General features: G+C 35.9%; 1 protein-coding gene across 6 annotated transcripts in view; it reads right to left on the bottom strand.

Moving 5' to 3' along the window:
• Nucleotides 1–23,362, bottom strand: part of UBR3 (ubiquitin protein ligase E3 component n-recognin 3) — a 103,561-nt gene that overhangs the window by 14,298 nt on the left and 65,901 nt on the right. For all 6 annotated transcript variants that reach the window (XM_088059171.1, XM_088059172.1, XM_088059173.1 and 3 more), the window contains 3 exons: nt 18,119–18,204; nt 9,538–9,643; nt 2,319–2,419 (listed from right to left, as the gene is read on the bottom strand). In XM_088059171.1, coding sequence (XP_087915297.1) covers nt 2,319–2,419; nt 9,538–9,643; nt 18,119–18,204 — 293 coding nt within the window. The remainder of the gene's footprint in view (nt 1–2,318; nt 2,420–9,537; nt 9,644–18,118; nt 18,205–23,362) is intronic.

Below are 23,362 nucleotides of genomic sequence, written 5' to 3'. Positions count from 1 at the left end.
GCAAATTGGTTTGTGTTTGTAAATGCTCTGACCTCTGCCACAAAGTTTTTTCTATAGCAGTCTTCTTTATGATAGGTTCAGATCAATTTTTCTCTTCTGAATGAAGAGGCTGAACAGTAATGACATTTTTATTGCTTTAATCTATGTCAGATTGAAAAAGATACCAACACCCATCCAACAGTTAATAGGGTAGTTAATGCAATTCCCAGTCTGAATTTAAAATTAACAGTTAATAGGGAAGTTGATGCATTTGCCATTTGAAGGGCAAGAGATGAGATTTTGAGTCCTCCTTACAGAGCACTCTCTATTTTTAAAGTAATATGGTGCAAACAAAAAAGGTTTTATATACAAACTTGAAAAAAAGATGTCATATTTGATGAAGGACACAATGCAACTTACTTAAGTCTATTGTTAAAGGAATATACTGGAAATATCTGTCATCACACACAGGCATCAGCCTCCTGCATGTATTGCAGTGTACAGCCAAGTCCAGAGCTCCTGCCCTCCATGACAATGTCAAAGGCAGCACAGACAATTCAGGAAACAGTAGGGTTAAACAGAGATTTTGTTTACCCCTACTGCTGAACTTGTATTTATGAGACATTTCACAAGCCATTTTACCTTAGCTATACTTTAGCTCTCTACAAAGAATTAATAATATTGAATTTGACTCTGTGTCCTATACACCCACTCTAAAAGTTCTAAACAAATTTGTTACGACTTACTTTTGTGAACACCACTCTATACCTCCAAACAAAGAATTATGAAAGACTTTCTTTTCATTCTGCCTAACCATATTGATGAAACAAAAATTAGGAAGATAAATGGCAATTTATTTCTAATTTAATGCCTCACGGATTTGAAGTAGATACATTTATTTCTTTCTGCCAGTTGCCATTTCCCTCTCATCTGCAACATACAATAAACATAAGAGCAAAGGACAAAACATGCTGCTGATATGAGGCATTTCACAGAATTCTCCACAGAATGCCTTACTATTAATTGAATGTTGTCTTTTCTAGGATAAAACACACTTTCTTAAATAGTGGTATTCAATGCTTGGATATCGACTACAAAGACACTACTGGTTTGTACTTTATCTTCAACACTTCCTTCCCTGAATTTCAGAAGTTAGCCTCATTAAACTTTTATTTACTCTTTTTATACTAGTATGATTGAGTCCTTCCAATAAAGTTAAACTGTCATTTAAAAAAAATAAAGTACATTTTTGACAACAGTCTTCCTATGCAAAGTATTTATTCTTTTAGTATTTTCATATTCTAAGAATCTTTTGGATATGCTTAATCCATGAGCATGTACTTAACAATTGGACTATGATACTGAAAGTCTTTTCCTACCTAAATGATTCTATAATTTTAAGTATACTGAATTGAAAAAGCAAACCCACAATGTTAATGGATACACATAGAGTCACTTCAGCTGAATTTAAACATTCAATACTGAGGACTGAACACCTCTAAAGGGGTAATAGTTTTTATTAAGGTGTAAGCATCAAAAGCAGAACAGTTCCTGAATTTGCCTATTCAAAAACTATCAAAACTCAGCACATATCAAAACTGCCACACAGGTCCCACGGGAGATATTCTGTTCATTGTCAGTGAAACAGTAAAATGATACTTGCTTTGTTTGTCCTCATTTTCAAACAAAGGTACAATTACAAATAATCAAGCCAGACACCAGAGGGTCTGAAGCTGTATTCTGTAACATACATTACCTGTTAGCTAGAGGAACCAGGTTTAGCTGTTCCTTTTACACAGCAATTTAGGTTTTAAGACAGTTCTGATTTTAGTAAGGAAAGATTTAATTTTTTAATATCTATTTAATATTTATTAATAATTATACTGTTTGCTGTCTCCGTTGAAATTGCTGCACTACAGCAATTATTATCTTCATATACGAACTTTTCCATAAGACTGCTATAATTTAAACTCTGAAATTCAAATTAAATTACAATCTTTCAAATTTTTTGCCCTTAGGCACTCAGTTCAACTTGAAGTACTGAGCTGTCCTTCTAAGCAAAAGATGAAGGTCAAACAAAGGACACTTTTCTTTCAGTAGAAATACTGAGTTTCTACTCAGCTCTTGTATCTTTAATGAATAGCTGACTGATAAGGTAAAAAGACAGGGAACACAGATAAACCTGTCAACTCAGAACAAAAACTTCTGTTCAATGCCACCTTTTGTAGATAAAGCAGAAACATTATTTTAGAATACACCCTGAATTACCATCCTGCAAACCATCATGAAAGCAGCCTCATCTACATAATCATTTAACTATACATATTTTTCCAACATACCTCTGTGCAATGGTTGAGGCATGGTTAAAATCTGGATAAGCAAAAGGGATGAGACATCTCTGTAAAGCACAGGAACTTCTGGCAGCTCTTCACTTACCAGCCTGGAAATAAAACCAAAAGAAAATCACTTCTGATACTATAAACCCATTTTCATGTTTTATTTTGTATTTATTTTAAATAGTATTACATTTGATATCAAGTTTACAGAAGCCTAATACGTGACAATTTGCTAACTGATCTCAATTTTAAAACTGCTCTCATATGAAAATAATGTTACTCATGTAATAACTCATGAGGAAATTACCATTTGGATACCTCATTCTGTTGAAACGTTTTAAAACATTCAAAACTGCCTAAACTCATTACAAGTATATAGAGAGTCAAGGAATATTCAAACAGTTGAATTGGTTTCCAAAGCATGGCATTTCATGCGTATACATGTAACTAGGCTGTAACAATAATGTTACAGGGAATTCTCCTATTAGAAAACAGAGACCTTAGAAAAGCTATGGCTTTCCTTCACCTAAAGAAATGAAGCCATGACAGATGGGATTATGCAATCTTACACAGAGTCTTTATTAAACTCCCTAGATGTCTAGAATGGCAGCAAATAAGCACAGAGATAGTGGAAACTTTTCAATTATCCAGATTTACTGTTGTAACATCATCTTGTTTTCCTTTACTAAAAAGCAGAAAATGCTTGCAGATAGGAGGTAGTTTATAGTTTTGTGTAGCAATACTCAACAAAATTCCAACAGTATTCTTCAGGTTCAACAGCTAAGTCAAATGGCAAAACAAAAATCTAACGGTGAAAAAAATCTTTCTTCCCTCTTTTAACTAATATGGGGCATGATGGAGATCTCAAGCAGGAGCAGGCTTGAGACAAAATATGATACACACTCCTCCCCTGTGAGCCTTCCACTTCTGCAACACGCACTGGTACAAAGAGCTATGTGGGTTCTTACTGCCCTTGGCAAGCAGTGGTGGTGCTGCTGATCTGTGCCACAGGAGCCACGCTGCAAAGTCCTGGTCTCACTGACCTGAGTCTCCCAGGCACAACAGAGTCCTCTACCTATGGCCAGCAGTGCTGCAAGGGAACAAACTGAGCTCTTGCAGACCATGTACTGCAGAATGTTGCCTGTATGTGGTGGTATGTGGATATGTGGATGCATGAGTGGGATCTTTAGTGTCCTCAACAGCTCTGGGGATTCAACCAGTTTATCATCTCTGAGGCCCATAAACATGGTCCTGCTTTTGGAAGAAGGCTACATAGTTACCGATTTCCTGAAAACTCAGGCATCTTTCTACAGAAAGCACTGCCAGGGGTCATCTGTGATACAAATTTGAACACATGGAAGCAGTCATACAAGAGTAGGATTAAAAGAACACTTACGGTCACATGGTTGACTGGTCTTGTAAAATGAAATGACAGAAAACATGGTCTAACTGGTCCTTTTGAATCAATGATCCCAGACACCAACAAAATAAACACCATCTATAACCACTTGCTATAATCAATCATTTAGTAAAATTATTGTTTCTAAGCACTGTTATATATATATATGAGCCTCCTAAACAAAACTTAAATATTCTAAAAATCAGTACATTGAACTCTAAAGAAGACAAAGGGGGCAAAAATTTGTATCACACTGCCAAGCTTCATTTTCGAAATTATACAGGCCATAAAGATACTCATCTCACTATGTCTCTCTAATTCTACTTTAACCTATAGCTAGTTCTACTTCATGATCTACAATGCTGAATTTTAAAATAACCCCCATTTTGTAATGACTTTAAAACCATGGACATCCCTTAAATTCCTTCTCATCTTTAATTCTTCATTTATCTATAAATTTGGAAAAATTTAATTTGGAAAAACATTTAAAAAATCTGACTTACTCTGGTCGTGTTTAGCTGAACACTCTTTTTTGACAGATGTTATCAATATTGTTTAGCAGTCATGTAACAATTAGCTCAAATACCAGTTCTGTCAAAATTATTAAACATATATATTTACACAATACCATAATTGACTGCCAACATCACACGTAAATGAACTCTTTTGCACAGGCAGGACCAACTGAATTACTTCTCTAATTTATTTAGTTCATAAGAATTGAGAAGCAAAGCTACATTAAATGTCAGGGGTAGATAAGCTGCTTTTGCTTACATCAAGTACTGCAGCACATGAAGCACTTAAAAACTGCTCTGTCATTTATTAAGAGCCTCAGAAACTTCTTCATTATGACAATGAAACTGAAACTACAAAATGTGTTAAGAAATGTGTTTTATGGAAATTGTCTATTCCGTTAATCCCCAAAGCATATAAGAAAGCTTGATAAATCTGACTACAAAAACTTGTGCCACAGAAGCACTTAATAAAAAGGAAGCAAGTACAACAGCAAATAGGACCAAAGTAATATGAAATTATTCAAATGTGTAACAGTTGTATGCTGAATCCATTTTAAAAAGGGAGTTGGTGAAAATAAACTATACAGTGTAAAATGAACAAGTCCTAAAATGAAAGATGCGAAGCTCAGCTTTCTCTATGGAAATGACCTCTTCTCCAGCCCAAGGTAACTGGGCTGCACCTCTGTGCCAAAGCCAGGGCTGCCTATCACCTGACAGCTGCGAAACTGCCTCTGTATTCTGCATCCTCCTCCAGAAAGCTGTTATGCAGGAGTCACTTCTTTGGGAATGTATACAGAGAAATGGGAAATTCTGTACTCTGAAATAAGCAGCATTTTGCTTAGGGTGATTCCTTATATTAATGCTCCCCATTCCCTCTTCTCTCAACCAGAGATACTTAAAAGTTTTTGGTCGATGCTAACTCTAATTATAAAGGTAGAAATTCAATAAGTAAAGTAAAAGTTGTGAGCCTCACACCTCTTTAAGTTAAGGCAGAAAATCTGAGACACAGGGATATAGATACACCTAAACTAAGGCTTCAACAACTAGGTCAAACTTATATTTTCTTCACAATTTGCAGGATAAGAAGTAAAGCCCACAAATCCCAGATGGCAGAAAGGTCAATCTAATACACAGCTTCTGATATTCACTGCAAGAAAGCAGAATACTACTATTTATTCTGGCTGCACCTTAGGATATAATCACAATTTCATATTTGCTCTTCATTGTGTCACAGCAGATTTTACAGCAGGTCAGTTTCTCATTATACATTCACTGACAGTACTAACATTGGGCATCTCTTTTACTGCAGTGCCCCCAGCAGGCCCTTGTCACCCATTCCCAAATTAATTCAATTTAACCTTTTAAAAACATGGATTTGTTGCTCGACTTTGTTCACGCAGCGTGCCTGCCCAAGTTACATTAGCACAGCCAAAGAAGATGGTGAGCTGTAGTGTAGGGGAAGGAAGAAATAGCCAAGAACAAATACTCCAAAGCTGGCACTACTGTCACAAAACCTATGTACTGTAACACATGTCCTGAGAGACAGCTGTTTCAGGCAGGCTTTTTTTTGTATGGAATAGATCGCATAAGTCCTGTCACAGCCTGTGATGTATAGACCACCTCTTGCATAAACCTTAACTAAACCCTGCTAACCAAATACCAGGGTTTAATTAAGGTTTATGCAAGAGGTGGTCTATACATGCATCCTACTCTCTCTGTCTCAGAGTATCTTCATAAAAACTGCATTTTTTTTCCCCATTTCACAACAGTTTCTGTGATGGAGATGTGACTTAAGAGGTTCCTACACACAGCTGCTCAATCCTATCCCTGAGCTGCAGTTTGTTGCCCCAATACGACACCATAAACAGTCTCTGAAGCGATCTAGCTTAGAATGAAACAGTGAAACACTGTAGTAAAAATAACCCAGCATTTCAGTTTATCATGCAGTTCCTCCCTCCAAGTGCTTCTACTGAAAAGATCCTAAATGTTTCACCAATCCATTCTTTGCTAACACATTCTGTCTGTCAAAATAGACACAAAAATCTCAGCCTCCATAGAGATTTAAATTTTAAAAAACATGTATATCTTTTCATTTCATGTTTGTTGGTCCTGAAACTGTGACTATTTGGACTAGTCCATTAAATTCACATCTAGGTTTAGTAATTATTGCCTCCAGCTGCTCCTTGCCTGCCCCCTGCCAGAAGCTATTATTCCCCCTTTGCACCACAGTAATTGTTTATTTGATCACTATTGAAACCAGATCTGTCCCTACAACAATTTGCTTAAGTACAGCCTGTGGGACCAAGCGTACAGTTAATTTTGCAATATAAACTGCACAGGACAAATAATCTACTAAACCATCCACAGTTCACCAGATTTACCTTCTTTTTCTCCCTCATCTTCCAAGCAGTTCACATTATTTAGGCCCTTTTTGATAGACTATCTTCTTGCTCAAGATTTCCTTATTTCTACTTTACCTTGCTGCTTCCGCTTGAGGTCCTTCCTATATTTCCTTTCAATTGCCATTTTCAGGTACAAGGAGATCTAAATACAATTGTAGAAGACACCAGACAAAACCAGTGGTTTTGGGAAGTACAGTGAAGCAATTCTGTGAGACTCTTTAAAAGTTACTTTGATCAGTTCTCCCAGACACAGGAAATCTAAAGCATTATTTATGAAGAATGACAGCTGAATTGTAGAAAACTCAGATAAAAGTTGTGGGTTCTACATCTGGGTAGTTCTATCTGTAAATATTTATGTATCTTTAAAGAAAACAGCTGTAATTAAATAAGTGTTAGAAGATAATGTAATGGCACTTACATTCCACAGATTTTTGCATGTGTGGAGGGGTTTTTTCTTTCCATTTTGAAAATTATACTTTTAAATAAATAAAGATTAAACTAGCTTCTCTGGAAAACTGCTTTCAACTCAAATAATAAAGTGAAAATTAAATAGAAGAAAATGATGGCATATTGGTTTGATGTTATTTTGCTTCTGTGACTTCCCTAAAGTTACATTGTTTGGAATCACAGTAATACAGTCAGAAAATATAAAAGTTTTTTTCTCACTGACATTTTTTTCTTACAACTCTTTGCTTGAAGTCTCATATGCAGGTCAGGCTGATGATTTAGATGACTTGGTTAACTTCAAAGTGGCAGAATGCCATTCACATCTAAAATCTGCAATGATTATTTCTCCACCATCCTCTTAAGCTTTTTCAGTTTTCAGCAGTGTGTCACCTTCTAATGGCTCTGAGCACTCTTTTCTGTACCTGAAAAAATCTGCTATTCTGTCCTTCTCAAAAGGCCATGTGACTCTAAGAAGTGTGCAATCAGATCATACACACCAATCCTATGAATGCCAAACTACCACTTCAAATTTCTGCAGTATAATTACAGATACTCATTTTATGCTCCAATTTATACATGAAAAACATGTCCTCAAATTGCCTCCTTCGTAGCATGCATAAGGACGGGAAAACATTCCAAGGAGTAAGCAAAAATATTCCAACTCAAAAGCATCTGTGCATTTCACCAGTAAATTATTTCATGGCAAAATTGATGCTATCTCAGTTGTAGCTTCCTACAAACTATTTAGGACTTTGTGCCAAACCAATATCATCAAGTCTACCATGAAATATTGAAAACCAGTGCAGAAAACACAAGAATGGCTCAAATGCATTCCCAGCATGCAACACATTCTGCAAAGCAAGGCATCACAGACCTACAGTACCATTAATTTCTAAGTGATTCAAAATATTGCCTAATGAAATCTAACATACTGCACTTTAGCCTTGACATGACCAATGCTTGGTGAATTCCATCAGCTCTGTGAGCCCCCCTCTGTTAACAGCTTGCTTCCAAAGCCAGCAAGCTCTTCAAATGCCAAAATAAGGAGTGCATGATTTGTCCCACAGCCATTCTGGCCACATGATCTTAATTCTGCCTCATGTAACTCAGCCAACCATACACCAAATTTATTAACATCATCCCACTCTTCAATCTAGGTCAGGTCTCAATCAGAATCACATGAAAACAGACCCCCAAAGCAGTTTGAATGCGTGCTGAACAGCATAGGTTTTCAGGTTATAAAATGCTTGATGCTTTCTTCTGCTAATTGTCTATAAATTAATCTCTTGATACAGTTTAATTACTCCAATAATCTAATGTTCATTGCAAAAACAATCCTGGGTCCAAGAGAACAATAAAATCTTAAATTAGAAATGACAACAAATGTTTTAACAGTCTTCCCAGTTTGCAGTTAGGGTTGTGGCATCACTATTCCAGACCAGTTTTTGAAATTGCATGATGTTTTCTACCTCAGACTCCTAAAAGCACTGACAAACTGTCCTGGGGTGACTTTATGATACTGGTATCCCCAATCGTCTGGTTTATGTTATATATTAAGTTCTGCACCTTTAAGACTGGCTTTGAGAGCAAGAGAGGGGGAAGAAGAAGCGCGCAGTTTGTGTTAATATATAACATAAACCAGACGATTGGGGATACCAGTATCATAAAGTCACCCCAGGACACAAACACACAGCTGGATAGGGACTAAAAGGACAGTCTTTTGACGTAATTGCAAGCTACAAAATGTACAGCTTAGTATGAAGAAGATGCTTAAGGTGCTAAGAGAAAAAAAAATGTACTGTTTTCCTCTTATAAGGAAAAATCATAATCTGGTTTTAGGCAAGAAACCTTTCTCCTCATCACCAAGGTAGAATCTGCAAAGTGATGGGTCTTAAGTCAAGTAAGGAGATAAGCCCTTGCAGAACAAAGTACATGGTTCAATTTATTATATTGTTAATCCTTATACAGATGTGTATGTAAGGTTCATGTTTTAAAAGCAAACTCAGGTAAGTAACTTCCTTAAAATAATAAGGTTGATGAAAATTTTTAGCTTAAAATATAATTATTTCTCACATATATTGGACCTATTTACATTATTATTGCATTATTAACCATTACTCAACTTTCAATAAACTACCAACTTATCTCAATGTAAATGTTGTTGAGCATCAAGAACAGCAGTCCCTCATCCACTTACCCAATACTATTCAATTTGCACGTGCTTAATTCTGCAAGAGGTGCATTTAAACTCTAGCTCAAAACTGGTATTTGTCAGATTTTTATGTAAAACAAATCGGAAAATATATTTTTATAAATTCATACATACAGTTTTTAGATGTTCAATCCATCAGCATACCTCACATAGAATTTAAATTAAGACAGAAAGTTACCCCAAGTGCCTCTGTAAGGATGTTTCTTTCACCAGATAAAACTGATATTGGGTAAATTAAAATACTTGCTCTGAATTTTTATCCTGCAACGGCTGGGTTAGTTTTCTCCAGGGATTGTATGCAGAGTCTATACTGTAGAGGCGCATGTGCATGGCCAACACGTGAAACAGCTGATCTGAAAGGTGAAGAAGACAGTTTGCTGAGTATTATATACAGTGATATGAACTCTTTTACATTAAATTGCCATCATGTATTTTGCAAGATTCTGAGAAGCCTGTCACTTCATTCCAAATAAGCTTGTACCTTAACAAGCATAATTTTGTTAAGGATTGATTTATTTTCAAAAAAAAGGATTTGAATAGAAGATTCCAATAGAAGGCAGTGAACACATGCATATATACAGAAAAATGTTTCAGAGAAAGGCTGTTTAGAATGCTTTGACTAGATCTCAGTTGTTTTGGTGCTCCACGTACTTAATTACAGGCCTTTTTAAAAAATCCTGTTTCATGTGCTATTATGCTGCCAAGGTTCCATGTTCACTTCAGTTGCCTCTCCAGTTTATGCCAGAAGTGGTGATTTCCTAAACAATTCTTAATAGGGACTGATATACTTTAAACTGATATACTTTTAGCTTTCATTCCTCTCTCTCACAGTTAAGTTCTGTGCACAACATATTTGAAATTTAATCTAAAATTGCTACAAGTTCTTCCCTACAGCAGAATCACTTTTGTTCTTCATCTTTAAAAGGTTTAATATTCCTTCTGCCTTCATATGGTTATTTTGTAGGTAGCTTGTGGACAAAAAAATCCCCAAACCAACAAACTTCTGACAACACATCAATGACACTAAAGTAGCAAGAGTCTTTATAATGTCAGAGATTTGTCTGTACAACCTGCAGGCAGAGTTCACTGATATTCATCATTTCAAAACCTTCTGTACTTCCACTGTATTAAAATCATCATTTGCAAAACACTTGCAGAATTTTTCAGAGGATGCATAACTACTCATGGAGATTTACTGCAGTATATTAAAATGCACATTGTATATTTATCTATGAATCATCTGATCACACAAATAAAGACAACATCTAACCCTTCCTTCCATTAAGCTACCCAAGTAGGCAAGCACCATTTAGGTCAAAAGCATTTGCAGAAAGGTACATGCAATAAAAAGCACAGAATGTTTTGCACTGGAAGGGACCTTTAAAGGTCATCCAGTCCAAGCACCCTGCAATGATCAGGGATATCTCAAACTACATCAGGGACTATTCAGAATTCACTTTTTTTCAAGGAATCTTTTTTTGTCTTCATAGGTTTATACTGAAATAATTAAAGTATCATTTCCCACAATTTTGCTTGCTTTTTTCTTCCTGTCACACTGTATCTTGCTATGGGGTGTCATGCTTTTCTCATGTTCAATTTTCCAGGACCCTGCTTCCTTTCTCCCCTTTCATTTTAACTTTCTCCCTTAGCATCCTGACATCATCTTTCCTCTCCACCCCTTTTTCTTTCTCTTGATCCCTTCCCATCTTTCTCTCTCCTTCTCTTTAAAACCCACTTGCTCAACCTACACACTCACAGGTCCTCTTTTTCAAGTAGAATAGCAGCTATTAATTTATTTTCCATAAATAGACAATTACTCAGAGGTATGCAATGGCCAAAAGAGTCGCATGACGAAATCAGCTGACTGCTAGAGCCTGAGGGCTGTAATTAGCTCCTGGGGTTTGTAAAATAATTGGAGCTGTAGATGGCATTGGAATTGATAGCTGCCACCTGCTTTCTGAATAAAAACAGTCAATGAGGACAAAATAAGTAATCTTTACTCCTGGCAAGAGATTCTTAGCAAACCAGCTTTGCTGATAAAGTCGAAAACTTTGAAAATATACTTACATTCCATCAAAATAATAAAAAAACCTCTCAAGCATGGTTTTATTTGGAATTAAACCCATGAAAATATCTGTCCCTTCCCTCCTGCCTGTTCACTAAAATGAATGCTTTTTTTTCCTCAGCTGGTTCTTGCTTTAAATAGAAATGGGCAACTACACAAAATGGAAAAAAAATAAAATTGAAAATTGTTCAGAGTAATTAATTCATCCCCTGTTCCCTTAGCAGCTACTCTCCTGAGCTTTTACTAATATGAAATTAAGCAGGCAAGCATCAAATTCTAGCACTGGAGAATTTATTTGTAAACCCCAAATGTGTAAGGCTTATGGAATGGAGCCACACTCTGCGTGCCTGGGTGTGCCTGGCACGCCGTTCAGCAGCCGTGCAGGACAGCACGTCCTGCCTGCCAGCGGGGCCGTACGGCTGGAAGCACGTCCAGCGCCGGGACAGAGCCTGGCCCCAGAGCTCAGCCCGCGCCTCACGGCTCCAGCCAGGGGCACACACCGAGCCTCCTCTCTGCTTCACACCACAGTCACTCCAATTGCTTCACTCACCACTTACTACGGCTACGAGGTACTGGAGAAAGCCAAGGAGAACACTGGAGCAATGGAAAGCAAGAACTGGCAACTTGATAGTGCACAAAGTCCTCGGTGCTGCACCACGTCCCTATGCCTGAGGGACTGGCAGAAACCTGCCCCGAGCCAGAGGAATACCTGAGGGCTTTTCCTGTGTATTTGGAATGTATAATTCCAAAGCATAAGCACAAAAATACAGAATGTCCTCCCATTTTCTTATACCCGACTTAGAACCTTTAAAATACAAATAAGGACTGTTTTTAAACAAGTAGCAGGAAAACACTACCCTGACAACGACCCACAAACATCAATCGTGCCCACGCCTGTAAAGAGTGGGAAGGAAGGTCATAACCTCACCAGGTATCCCAAACCTCTCTGCCCTTCACGGTCCATCTTCCAGCTGATTCTCTCCAGGAGAGCCCCTCCTTGTCAGGGGAAAAGGCAGGACCTGGTTGTAGCTCAGAGTCACCAAAAGATCATTCTTAATCAATTTTTGTAGGAAGAATATTAATTTCAGAAAGTGCAGCCGGAAAAAAAATGGAAAAAATTTCAATATGATCATCCTCTTTTAATAATTTTGTAATAATATTTGAAGCAGGCTGCATTCAGATAATTTGAATAAATATAAAAATCACACAATTTGGATGCACAATATAACTTATTGCAGAAAAGTCATCATGGGCTTGGCAGGATTCTAAAATTTAGACATTTGAGTGGGCAAGATTACCACTGTTTTAAAACGTGATCACAGACCCAAGTATTACCTACATTGACACACTGCTGTCACAACTCTCAGCCTATGTCTTTGTTTTCATAGAATACATATAAAGCTTAAACAATGCCTCATAGAATCATCTAGATTAGCAGTTAGAACTAGCTTTCAGTCGTATTAGCATTCCTTAATCCATTTCTAAAAATAATGAAAATAACTCCGTTGTTGTTATTGTCACTGCTGTTCTTGGTAGATTTACTTCTTGGAGTTAATCTATTGTGAGAGAGGGGCATTAAACTCAATTGGAGTCTGTACTTTCAACAGAGCAGCTCAATGGCTAAGACACTCTGCACTGGGACTGAAGCTATAAGAGAAAGCATTATAATATTGCTACTGCTACAAATCCCAAAGATATTTTGTCTATAGACAAAATATACCCAAAGTGTACTTTGTCTACATATCCACACTGCCCCAGCACCTGCATTCTTTACTGTTTTTTATAATAAAGCACACTCATTTTACAGATGTTGACAAAGCTCTTAAAAATATTCTGCTATGTTACAGTGCAAAAAGCAGAAGTCCACAATGGCAATTTCACAGCCCTTCTCAGGTTTAGTGTAATATGCACAGCACAAAAGAATACTAAATTCAACACATAAAAAGATAGCAATTTGATAGATGAATGATAGAAGTTCTAAAAAATTCAGTGCTCAATTGACAAAAATTGACCTGGGAAGTTGCATTCAGATTTAAGTTTTGGTCTCATTCATAATCTTGGTTTGATCTCTGCCAGAGTGATCCCAAATATCTACATATGTTTTTCTGCCTTTTTTTTCTACTTGTTTTTTTCTGGTCTCTTGACTGGTAAACTCTCAAATTACCAGATTTCAAATCAGATTATGCTTTCTATTATTAATTCCAATTCCACAATGTAGTGAAATGTGCTGTCATAATAAAAACAAAGAAAACGAAGGAATTAGCTGCCTTTTTATTGCTTGCAACAGTCTAGATAATGTGTTTATACCCCAGTCTCTATTTTAGGACATATGCTGCTGTCATGGAATTTTCTGTCTTGATCCAGTTTTCCCTTTTTACATTCCCTAAATTAGTATTCATAATTACAATGTGAAAACATCAGGCAGTGACACAGCAGTTCACTGCAGGTGGAACTGAAAACATCTTTGTCTCAGCTGTGAAGAACTTACCAGACCAGGGAAGCTTCTGCCTTCTCCCAAAGTTTACTGGGACTATCAAGAAGGATGTAGATTATAACTAAAACCACTTGATACAACCCGATGGGACTCGATTGTCAATAAGGAGATTGAGAAGTATTTTCCTCCTGGTAGAGATTTACATAGTCCACTTAGCAACAGCTGACAACATCTTCCCATTCATCACTGATCCAGTAGACTTGCATCAGTAAAAAAAACATGAAGGTCAGCAAAAGCCTATTAAGGCATTAAGACTGGATAGTCTTTTCAAAATCTCTTACATCTTCACTAAGTCTTAATTGCTGATGAAGCAGCTAATTACCCTCTACACCAAACTCACCAGTGTATGAAATCAACTTTAGCAACAGAATTCTAACAATACCTATCTTCGCTTCTCCCACACTAGATATTAGTGGCACACCAAGTGCTTTAGAAAATACTGAAGATCATTTGCTAGTGAGAAAAACTGCTTTTTCCAAGTTAGCATGAATGGGCACCAAGGATCTGCAGACTGACAGCTCCGAACTGAAAAAAACTCCAAAACAAGCAAATCAAACAACCCTAACACTGCCACACCAAAAAGCCCAACCAACCACAGAAACCCACTGTAGCAATGCATTCCTGAAAACTATTTTATTCTCTTTATTTTCAGTGGCTGCAGAAAGCTGTGTATGACTCTTTGCAACCATATCCACATCAATTATTATAGGAAAGAGACAGCTGCAATTCAATCCTGCAAGTCATAAATGAATTAGGTTTTCTCCCAACCAGAACTACTAAGCGGCTCCAAGTGTCACTGTCTATATTCATTAAATGGAGACAGCCATTATTTTCAACATGCTTGAGAAATTTGAAACAGAAGAATCATGAAGAGAAACAAGGTGTTTCTATGCTCACAAAAACACTAAAAGCACTGATTAAACTGATACTAACACCATAATCAAAATAAAGGCTTCAAATGAGTGAGAAAAAGAAAACCAAAACAAACCAACCAACCAAAATAACTCTCACGTAGCAATACTGTTTTTCAATCTTTAGAGCCACTGCAGAAGTTACAAAGGTGCTAGATGTTCTGCTTAAGAAGAGTTTAAACAACTCTTAAATAATTTTTTGATGTCCAGTTGTAAATAACGTCCTTTCCAATTAATGAAGTTGATGCTGCAATGCCAGACTGCCATTTGTGGGAAGCATAAGGAGCTCATTTACAGAGAAACTGAAACCAGTGGACAGGAAGGTAAAATATTTAATATTTACCCAAAACCCTAATTCTATCCTTCTCAGAAAGGGGAAAAAGGAAAAAAAACCAAAACAACAAAACAACCAAAACTCAAAGAAACAGACAGACAGAAAATAGTACTATTTGAAAGTTAAAAAAGGAAGATTATAAATTAATTTATACGTTACTTTTAAATTCTGTGGGACTGTTCACCAGCTACTGCGAGATTACCAGAGTATGAATAGCAAAGACAAACATCTACACAAGTTAGAAAGGTCACAGAATCAGAGAATGCTTAGGGTTGGAAAGGACCTTAAAGATCATCTAGTCCTGACCTCCCCAGACCCCTGCCATATTCTATTAGACCTGGTTGCTCAAGGTCTTCCATAAAAATGGTACAGAGAAATCATAATTATTCAGCTTTAATGCTGTGTTTTGACCCTGTTTGACAAATACAGAACAATGAAGACAAACAGGTCTGTTACACTTTATAAAACAGAGGAGTAAGAGAAATAAGGTGTTATGTTTCTTAATTTTCCCTAAACCCAAGAGAATTTGCAAGGCCATAGACTCTAAAACTGTAATGTAGTCCTTCAAATAAGACTTGATTTTTAATTAAAAAGTAATAGGATACGATTTGCATTTTTTGGTCCCACACACATACAAAACTTTAAGCCTAAAAATAGCAATTTTGCAGCCAAATTTTCTTCACCATTCTTCTCACACGTACTTGGTCACTAAGAGCTACATTAATCATTCTTAATTTCACTTCCCAAGAGGAGCTGCCCTCATGGTGCAATCTACTTAAACAGCTCTTGACCTATTTGTTCCCACCATCTTCCCTGGTATTTGCTGCTGTAAGAGCTCACCTGGGACAACATAGCCTATTTTCTACAATATCCAATCACCAAACTTCACACTTCTTACAAATGTGTTACTACAGAGTGGTATGCTTAATCACAAAAGAAACCCCTCAGTATCTCACACACAGCAAAACCTAAACCAGGTTATGTTTTAGATTACTTTTGCTGAACCTGACATGAAACATGTTTATAAACAAAAGCAGTTTCAATACTGTGTAAGGAAGACTTTAACAAAACAGTACTCTGGTTCTAGATGGGGTATGGATTTTAAAAAACATATTTTCCTCACTGAAGAAGACAATGAAGAGGCTAAAGGTATATTTTAAATGAACTTTCAAAAACAGGACTGCTCTTAGAAAAATAATTACTATGGAAGGATAATAAAATATACTTCAGAATATGAATCTACAGAACTGCAATTTTTCATAACTTAAACACAAGGATATGGAAGGGGCAATGGAGGAGACACACAATTATATAATGGTATAGTGAAAACAAACCCTGCTATATATGTAAAGCTAACTCCGCTCCCACTAGTCATATTTAGCCTAATGTCCAAACCTAAATATAGTAATAATAAACAGAAATACTATATAGGTCTGTTCTAGTAGAATTCCATTACCTTACATTAAAAAACAAGTCTATTTTAATGCAAGACTAAATAAGACTAGATTGCTACATAATTTTACAAAGTACCAATACAGAACATAAACAACATGTGGACATTTTAACAATGAATAGATGACATTCACAGAACTCTGTGCTGCTTAACTCAGCAACACTTTCATATATGTAGTGCCTTTACCTGAAAGGCCTTGAATGTTTCTGGAGTGCAAGATAAATATTAAAAACACCAATATAGCTGACTTAGATGTAAATAAGAAAATTTACCATTCTACCCAAAACTGGAAAAAAACAAGTGCATTGTGGTAAGATGTTGTCCACACCCCTTTATCACAAATGTGATTATAATCCTTACAGCAACTGCTAAAGGAAAAAGCACTAGGTACAACACACTCAAAATTACACAACATTTTGAGAAAGGAACAGAAAAATATTATTGTAAACAAAGTGCAATGCATTGTAAGTAGAAAAAGAAAATAAAATCAAGCAAGATACGTTATCAGGTTTTAAAAATTCATCAATATGCTTTCCAATCAATATTCTAGAAATTTCAGATTAAACCCCTACATACAAATATATTTAAACAGTCAAATCACATCATGGGGAAAAAAAATTTCTTCTCCCTAAATATATACACAATTCTGAATACAAAGGGGATAACCTTGAAACGAATGAAATTAGTTGAAATACATTTCCTGGCACTAACAGAAGGCTTTTGTCCTAGGGGAAATGTGGACAGCATAGCACCTGGTGAGATTTCTTTGGTGGCTTGTCACCTCAAAGGGTGAGGAAAGCATCCCCCAGAAATTTGGTACCAAAAGGCAGAGGTGGGCCTAACTTTCCTTTTCCCTATGAAATCTGCTGCTATTGCTACATAAGCTTGACTTAAATAAGCATTAGCAGTGGTAGCAGTATTCTGGCAGGCTTTCAAATTTTTCCTGACAAAAGAAAAAATCTACGTGTAACTGTTTATATTCCAGTAAAAGATTAAAATATTTTCTTTAAAGAAAAAAACACTTCTGGCAGCAAAAAGTTGTTTTATTTGATAATTAATTAAAGATTTCAGAACAACAAAATTTGACAATTTCTATGAAAGAAAATTAACAAATCTTGGTGGAAAAACTAGGAAAATTAAAGACATGGGACATTGTAGCAGCATATTTCAAAGTATAACACCAAGGCATGAGCTATATTAGCATTCAGAAACCAAACTTCTTTCCTATTGCTAATAACAACCACGGTGAAACAAAGTTTTCCTGCTTCACCCTTAAAATACTTCTAGTATTACTCATAAAAATACAAACCTATTAAAAAATATTACATGCATAGTATGAAAATTGATTTCTAAGTAATTGTACAAGACATAAATAGCTCTACTGAAGAATTTGTACAAATTAGTTTTCAGATTTCTCTAACAGAAACAAAACCCCCAAGACTCCTTATGGCAGAAAAAAAAAAGGTTTTAGAAGTAAAAAGTTGATGTAATTTAGAAAATACCAGAAAGAATCAGACATTTTTACTCAATATTGTAATAATTTATACTGCATTTAATAACATGGAACTTACTTAAACATGATCTTTTCCCAGCTGTGCTTGCACCTCCTGAACACAAATTTCCTCCTCGATGGACCAGCTCAAGTTCCAAGTTTGTTCTGTAAAAAAAAAGGTAACAGTATTGAATAGAAAAACATTATTCAAGTTTCTATGGACACAGATGAATCATGACAAACTCCCAACATACACTAAATAAAAGAATACTGTGAACCAATCTTCAGTGTTAAATACTGCCAAACTACAACTCAGAATAAAACAAACTTTATCAAGATATTGTCATACGATTTTAAATACTGTATTAACATAGTAGTGTACTGAATTGTGAGGAAAGAATTTTAAAAAAATGTTGATTCTGTGCTTTATTCTGTATGTACACAGCATAATAAGGGAATTTATGTGCAAATCTGGAAAGACAATATATAGATTGGCTAACTTTCAGTCAATCATATATATTTAAAAAGTGTTCTCTTTATTGGCAGAGCTTTTGTTTCACTTTAAACAACCAGAAAGTACAATGGATATGGCATCAACTAAATATGAATACAGTCCAAATTAGACTTAAAGCACTACCCTTTATAGATAAGTCAGCTAATAAAAGCCTTGGAGGTTAATTCTGAATGAAATGCCATTCCACTGCAGCTCATTAGTATGAAAAAGGAGTTGTGTCATTGAATCTCTGCATGTCACACTGATGCTTTCTTTCTTAGTATTATTGTAATCTGATACTTAGGCACCAATTGTTTAGGCCAAATGTGATAATTTTGTTTACTTTTGGAATTGTATGTTGCAATACTGCATTATCTTTTACTCTCAAGATTTGGAGTAAACAATTTATGTTATATTCTCTGAGAGCCTGTTTCAGTATGTCAGCATACATTTTAAAAATCAAAATAAAGGAATATAATTCTATTATTCTGAAGTGTTGTTTTGCTAATTCAATCCAAACTGCAAATCTCTTTCTAAACATATTTTGTGCTTTAATGAAAAATGAAACAATTTTAGGTTCAATATAATGTGACTGAATCCATATTGAAATTTATTCTAGAATTTTAGGCACATAACATATCCAAGCTAACAACATCCCCCCCATACATTTAAGAAGACACTATGGGATGACTTTTATTCAAAACAAATTATTTTTAAGAATTTCAGCTTCATCAACTTGAAAGAATAATACATTTTGATATGCAGTGTTTGTTAAGATACTTTCCTGTGTTTTTAAAATAGCAACATTTCTGAATATTCCTATCCCTAAATTTGCAGCTTATGCCATCCATTTCTGAAGGAATGCTTTAATCCTCTCTACTCAGAAAAGGCAATTTAACATTGATAATGTGCCTGCTCAGAGCTCCATCTGGTTGCTGCTGATAAGGGCATCTGTGTGACAGGGGAATTTTCCACTCTTCAGGCGATTTGCAGTGCTCACTGAACTTCTGAAAATCTACCAGCAAGGAAGCAGGGACAGGGATTTCATATCAAAATAGCAACTGCAGATCAGCATGTGTTAGTTCATCATGGGAATGTGAAGGAAATCACTGTATTTCTGTGAACGTTCTGATAACTAATTTGAAGAACAAAATCAGTGACAGTCTTCCACTAAAACAATGATAATTAAGATTTAAATCAAAAAGACTTCCTGAATGTTTAAGAATAATTTTCTAGGTCTACAATTTTATATTTCCCTTTCACCAAGGCATATACGCCAATTTACAAAACAAACCTCAGGGGCAATTCTGAAAAATACCTCTTGTTGGTACATATGAGGTGTCATATAGTACCTTTTACTATAAGGAATGTAAGGGAAGTTATTTCTGTAATCATATACTCTGTTCACATATACAATACCAACTCTCACCTCCCACAGTTCTTCATTGTCCCCAGCTCCTCAAAGGCAGCACCTTATAGCTCAGCTTTCTTGGAAATGTAAGTATTAACCTTTTCCTTCAATATGTCTCTTTCAAAACATAACTTGGCATTAAAATGCACAGTAGAGAAAGCATCTTCTGTGAAAATGAACACTTGTCCTTCAGCAAATATCCTACATCAGGTACAGACCTCAATCATTTTTGAAGACCAGTGTATCTCACCCCTAATTTGAGCTCCCTTCTGCCTTGAGCACCTGTGCACCCTCTGCCCTTTACTGAAGAAAAGTAATGAAGAAAAACTGGGGGCAACTGATAGAAGTGTGAAGCACAGAGAGGTCTCTGAAAGAATCCTTTGCTATCTCAGACTCCTCAACATGAAGGAAAGAGAATGAGAAAGAAAATCTATACGAGTGTCTTCTTTTCCTATCTAGAAATCTCAACATCATTCACTGGAGCAAAAAATTTTGTAAAACACTGCCTGTATCCTCCTCATTCACAAAAAAAACCCTGAGAAAATAGATTTCTCTCAGCTGTCCTGACTCCTGATTACAAACAGGAGTTCTTACTACTTCATCCCTTCTTGGGGGCTTTTATTAAAGGAATGTATTGGTGGTGGGAAGGGTGATTTTGTATTTCTGAGAATTCATACCAGGACAGGGTAGAGGGAAGTAAAAATGCAGTGTCCTTTCCAGAAAGGGAATATATTTGGCTAGACTTGCTCTTCCTATTGGGACAGAAGAAGCATACTAAGCACTATCATTTTTCTCACTTCAGTTTACAAATACAACCCATACATGGAAAAACCCCAGATACTGAGACACAGATTCAGAAGGAAAGAACACATGGCTCTCACATTAGTCTATACGTAATTGACAGAAAACCCAAAAGGTTTGTTTGCACAGCCAACAAAAGCATGAAACCTACTGCTATGCAATACATAAACAGTCCTCCAAAATACTGCCACAAATTAGTCTTCAACACTTTGAATGTGGAACTATTAAAATTAAAGCTAGGCACACGTGATTTGGGATTGGCACCCTACACTAATCTCATAAATGCCAGCAAAGACAAGGAGGAATGCACGAAAAGGGTACAAATTCAACAAGATATGACTGTTGGAAAAGCAGGAGGTAGCCAAGGAGCTGCTGTTGTGCATGCAAGTCTGGATGGCAAGACCTAGAATGCCTCTTTTGCTAGGAAAACAGACAGCAGCCAGCCCTCCCACAAGGTGGCAAAGAGTTCTTTCATTGTTTTTTTTTTCTCTGTTACTGGTGACATATGCCTGGGCAAGCAAAAATGAAGAAAAGTAAGTTCCTTTTTTCCTGAAAGAGAAAGAATAACCTGCATCAACTGGCTACATATCGTTTCACATTCCCTCCCATTCCAGCATGTAGTAATCTACTGCAAAGCTGGCATTCAGCTGTAAACTAGCATCTTTGAGGACAGGAGATGTCATTTTCTGATTGAAAATGGAACATTACTTGTAAGAAGATTAAAAGCATTTAATTCACATGGAAATTGATGGAGGTAATCAAAATAGCATTGTACTGAAATGCTCATTTACACAAGGGTTAAATACCAGGAAAAACTGCAAGAGCTGTAGAAGGTCTGACCAAAACCAATTAAATGCTTCAGAACACCTGGAACTAGAAATGTTCAAAGATTACTGTTGGTAAGGGACACAAGGGTATCATTATCTCAAGAACAACTCTGGATGGAAATAAGGAAGGAACAGGTTGAATGACAGGAATAATTTAGAGAAAGTAAATTACTTTAGTACGTAATTTTAATTGTGGACAGTGCGTAGTTTGATTATTTAAAATTAAACACATAATAAAATCATACAAAGAAATGCTTCTAGTTTGGAAGATGATATACAGATTTATTTCCATAAATACAAACTGTAAAGTTATATTAAATGTCTATTTAAAAGTTTAACTTTTTTTAACCCTATAGTTCTTATGCAATTATCAAGTAGTAGAAGCATGTAAATCTGGATTGCTGCACTGAAAAGCAAGAAAGATTAACCACCTTGAAGCTGATCTGCCAGGTTCCCTCATTAGAGATCTTACAATTTATAGTAACAATAGAGAAGGTTGGATCCAACACCTGAAATTCCTCAAACATGCATAAATGGAAAATTGGTGACACAAGTCTAACAGGAAGAGGTCACAAGGGGTACAAGTGACGTATCCTAATCTTAGTGGTCAACCACAATTTCTCTCTCCAGCAGTGCAAGCAGCAATGAAATGCTGTCCTAGTTTGAGGTATTTTTAACTCTTTGAATGAAAACAAATTTTGAGCTCTGTGTGTAAATATAAATGTAATATATAGATATATTTAAAATATGTTTAGATAGCATTTTAAAAGTTATATAACACTGTACCCAGAAAAAACACCATTTTTGTATTTTAAATGGCATGGTTACAGGTAATCATACTGTGATATGTGAAATATTCATTTTGAGTTCTTTGTATTTTTGGGAGGGTATTTAATTGTATTGATCAAACAGGTAATTGCTAAAAATCCCAACATTACTTATCCTCGTATAGCATATACCACTTAAAACATGGAATAATCCTTTAAATTGCTATGTATAGAATTTCATAGCTCGTCTGTATCAGTTAAAATACTAGGAAAGAATACAGATAGTGTTTCTTTTAATAGAATAATACAATAACCCAAGTTGGAGGAGACTTCTGGAGATTAGATGGTCTAACCTTCTGTGAAAAGCAGAACCTTAGATTTGATTGCCCAGAGTCCTGCTGAGTCAAGCCTTGAATATTTCCACTGCTTATATACTAAGACACACAGCAATCAGAGTTTATGAAACTGCCACAAAAAAATGCTACTCAATGACATCACTTCTATGCTTGCAGTTTCTCTGCAGTCAGCACCTTCCCTGCAGGCCTCAGTAAATCAGAGTTTAGAAAATTATTTTCTTAATGAGTATTTCAAGTTCTTATGGGAAAACCTGGTATTACAGTAACTGTGAATAATTAACCATTCAGAATACCGTAAAATTAATGGTATAGGAGGGACTGATTTTCTTGGAGAGTGCATGTGACACTGACAGCTCTGAAACTACAGTCAAACATCACAAAGAAAATGCTGCTCATTTCAACACTTTGAGAAGTGTAAAGACTACATGAAGAGAAATTCCTGGTTGCTGATGTAATAAAAAAAAGCTCCTTCTGTGATCTTCTTTTAAGTGAATAAAACTAATGCGTAGCAGAGAGATAAAAACACCTTATGATTTAAAAACTAGCAATATAGCAGAAAAAAAAAATCTCAATCTGCAGAAGACAGAGTATATTTGACAATTTGGGAAAGTAAAACGAGAAATGCAACATTAAAATTTTGATATATGGAAAGCAAAACCTTGAATTAA

The sequence above is a fragment of the Pseudopodoces humilis genome, chromosome 8 (genome assembly GCF_049639895.1).
Source record: "Pseudopodoces humilis isolate 2021_Gansu_Grassland_sample_001 chromosome 8, ASM4963989v1, whole genome shotgun sequence".
In the NCBI taxonomy this organism is placed as follows: Eukaryota; Metazoa; Chordata; class Aves; order Passeriformes; family Paridae; genus Pseudopodoces; species Pseudopodoces humilis.
Note: the sequence above shows the minus strand (reverse complement) of the source record. Positions and strands in the feature narration are given on the sequence as shown.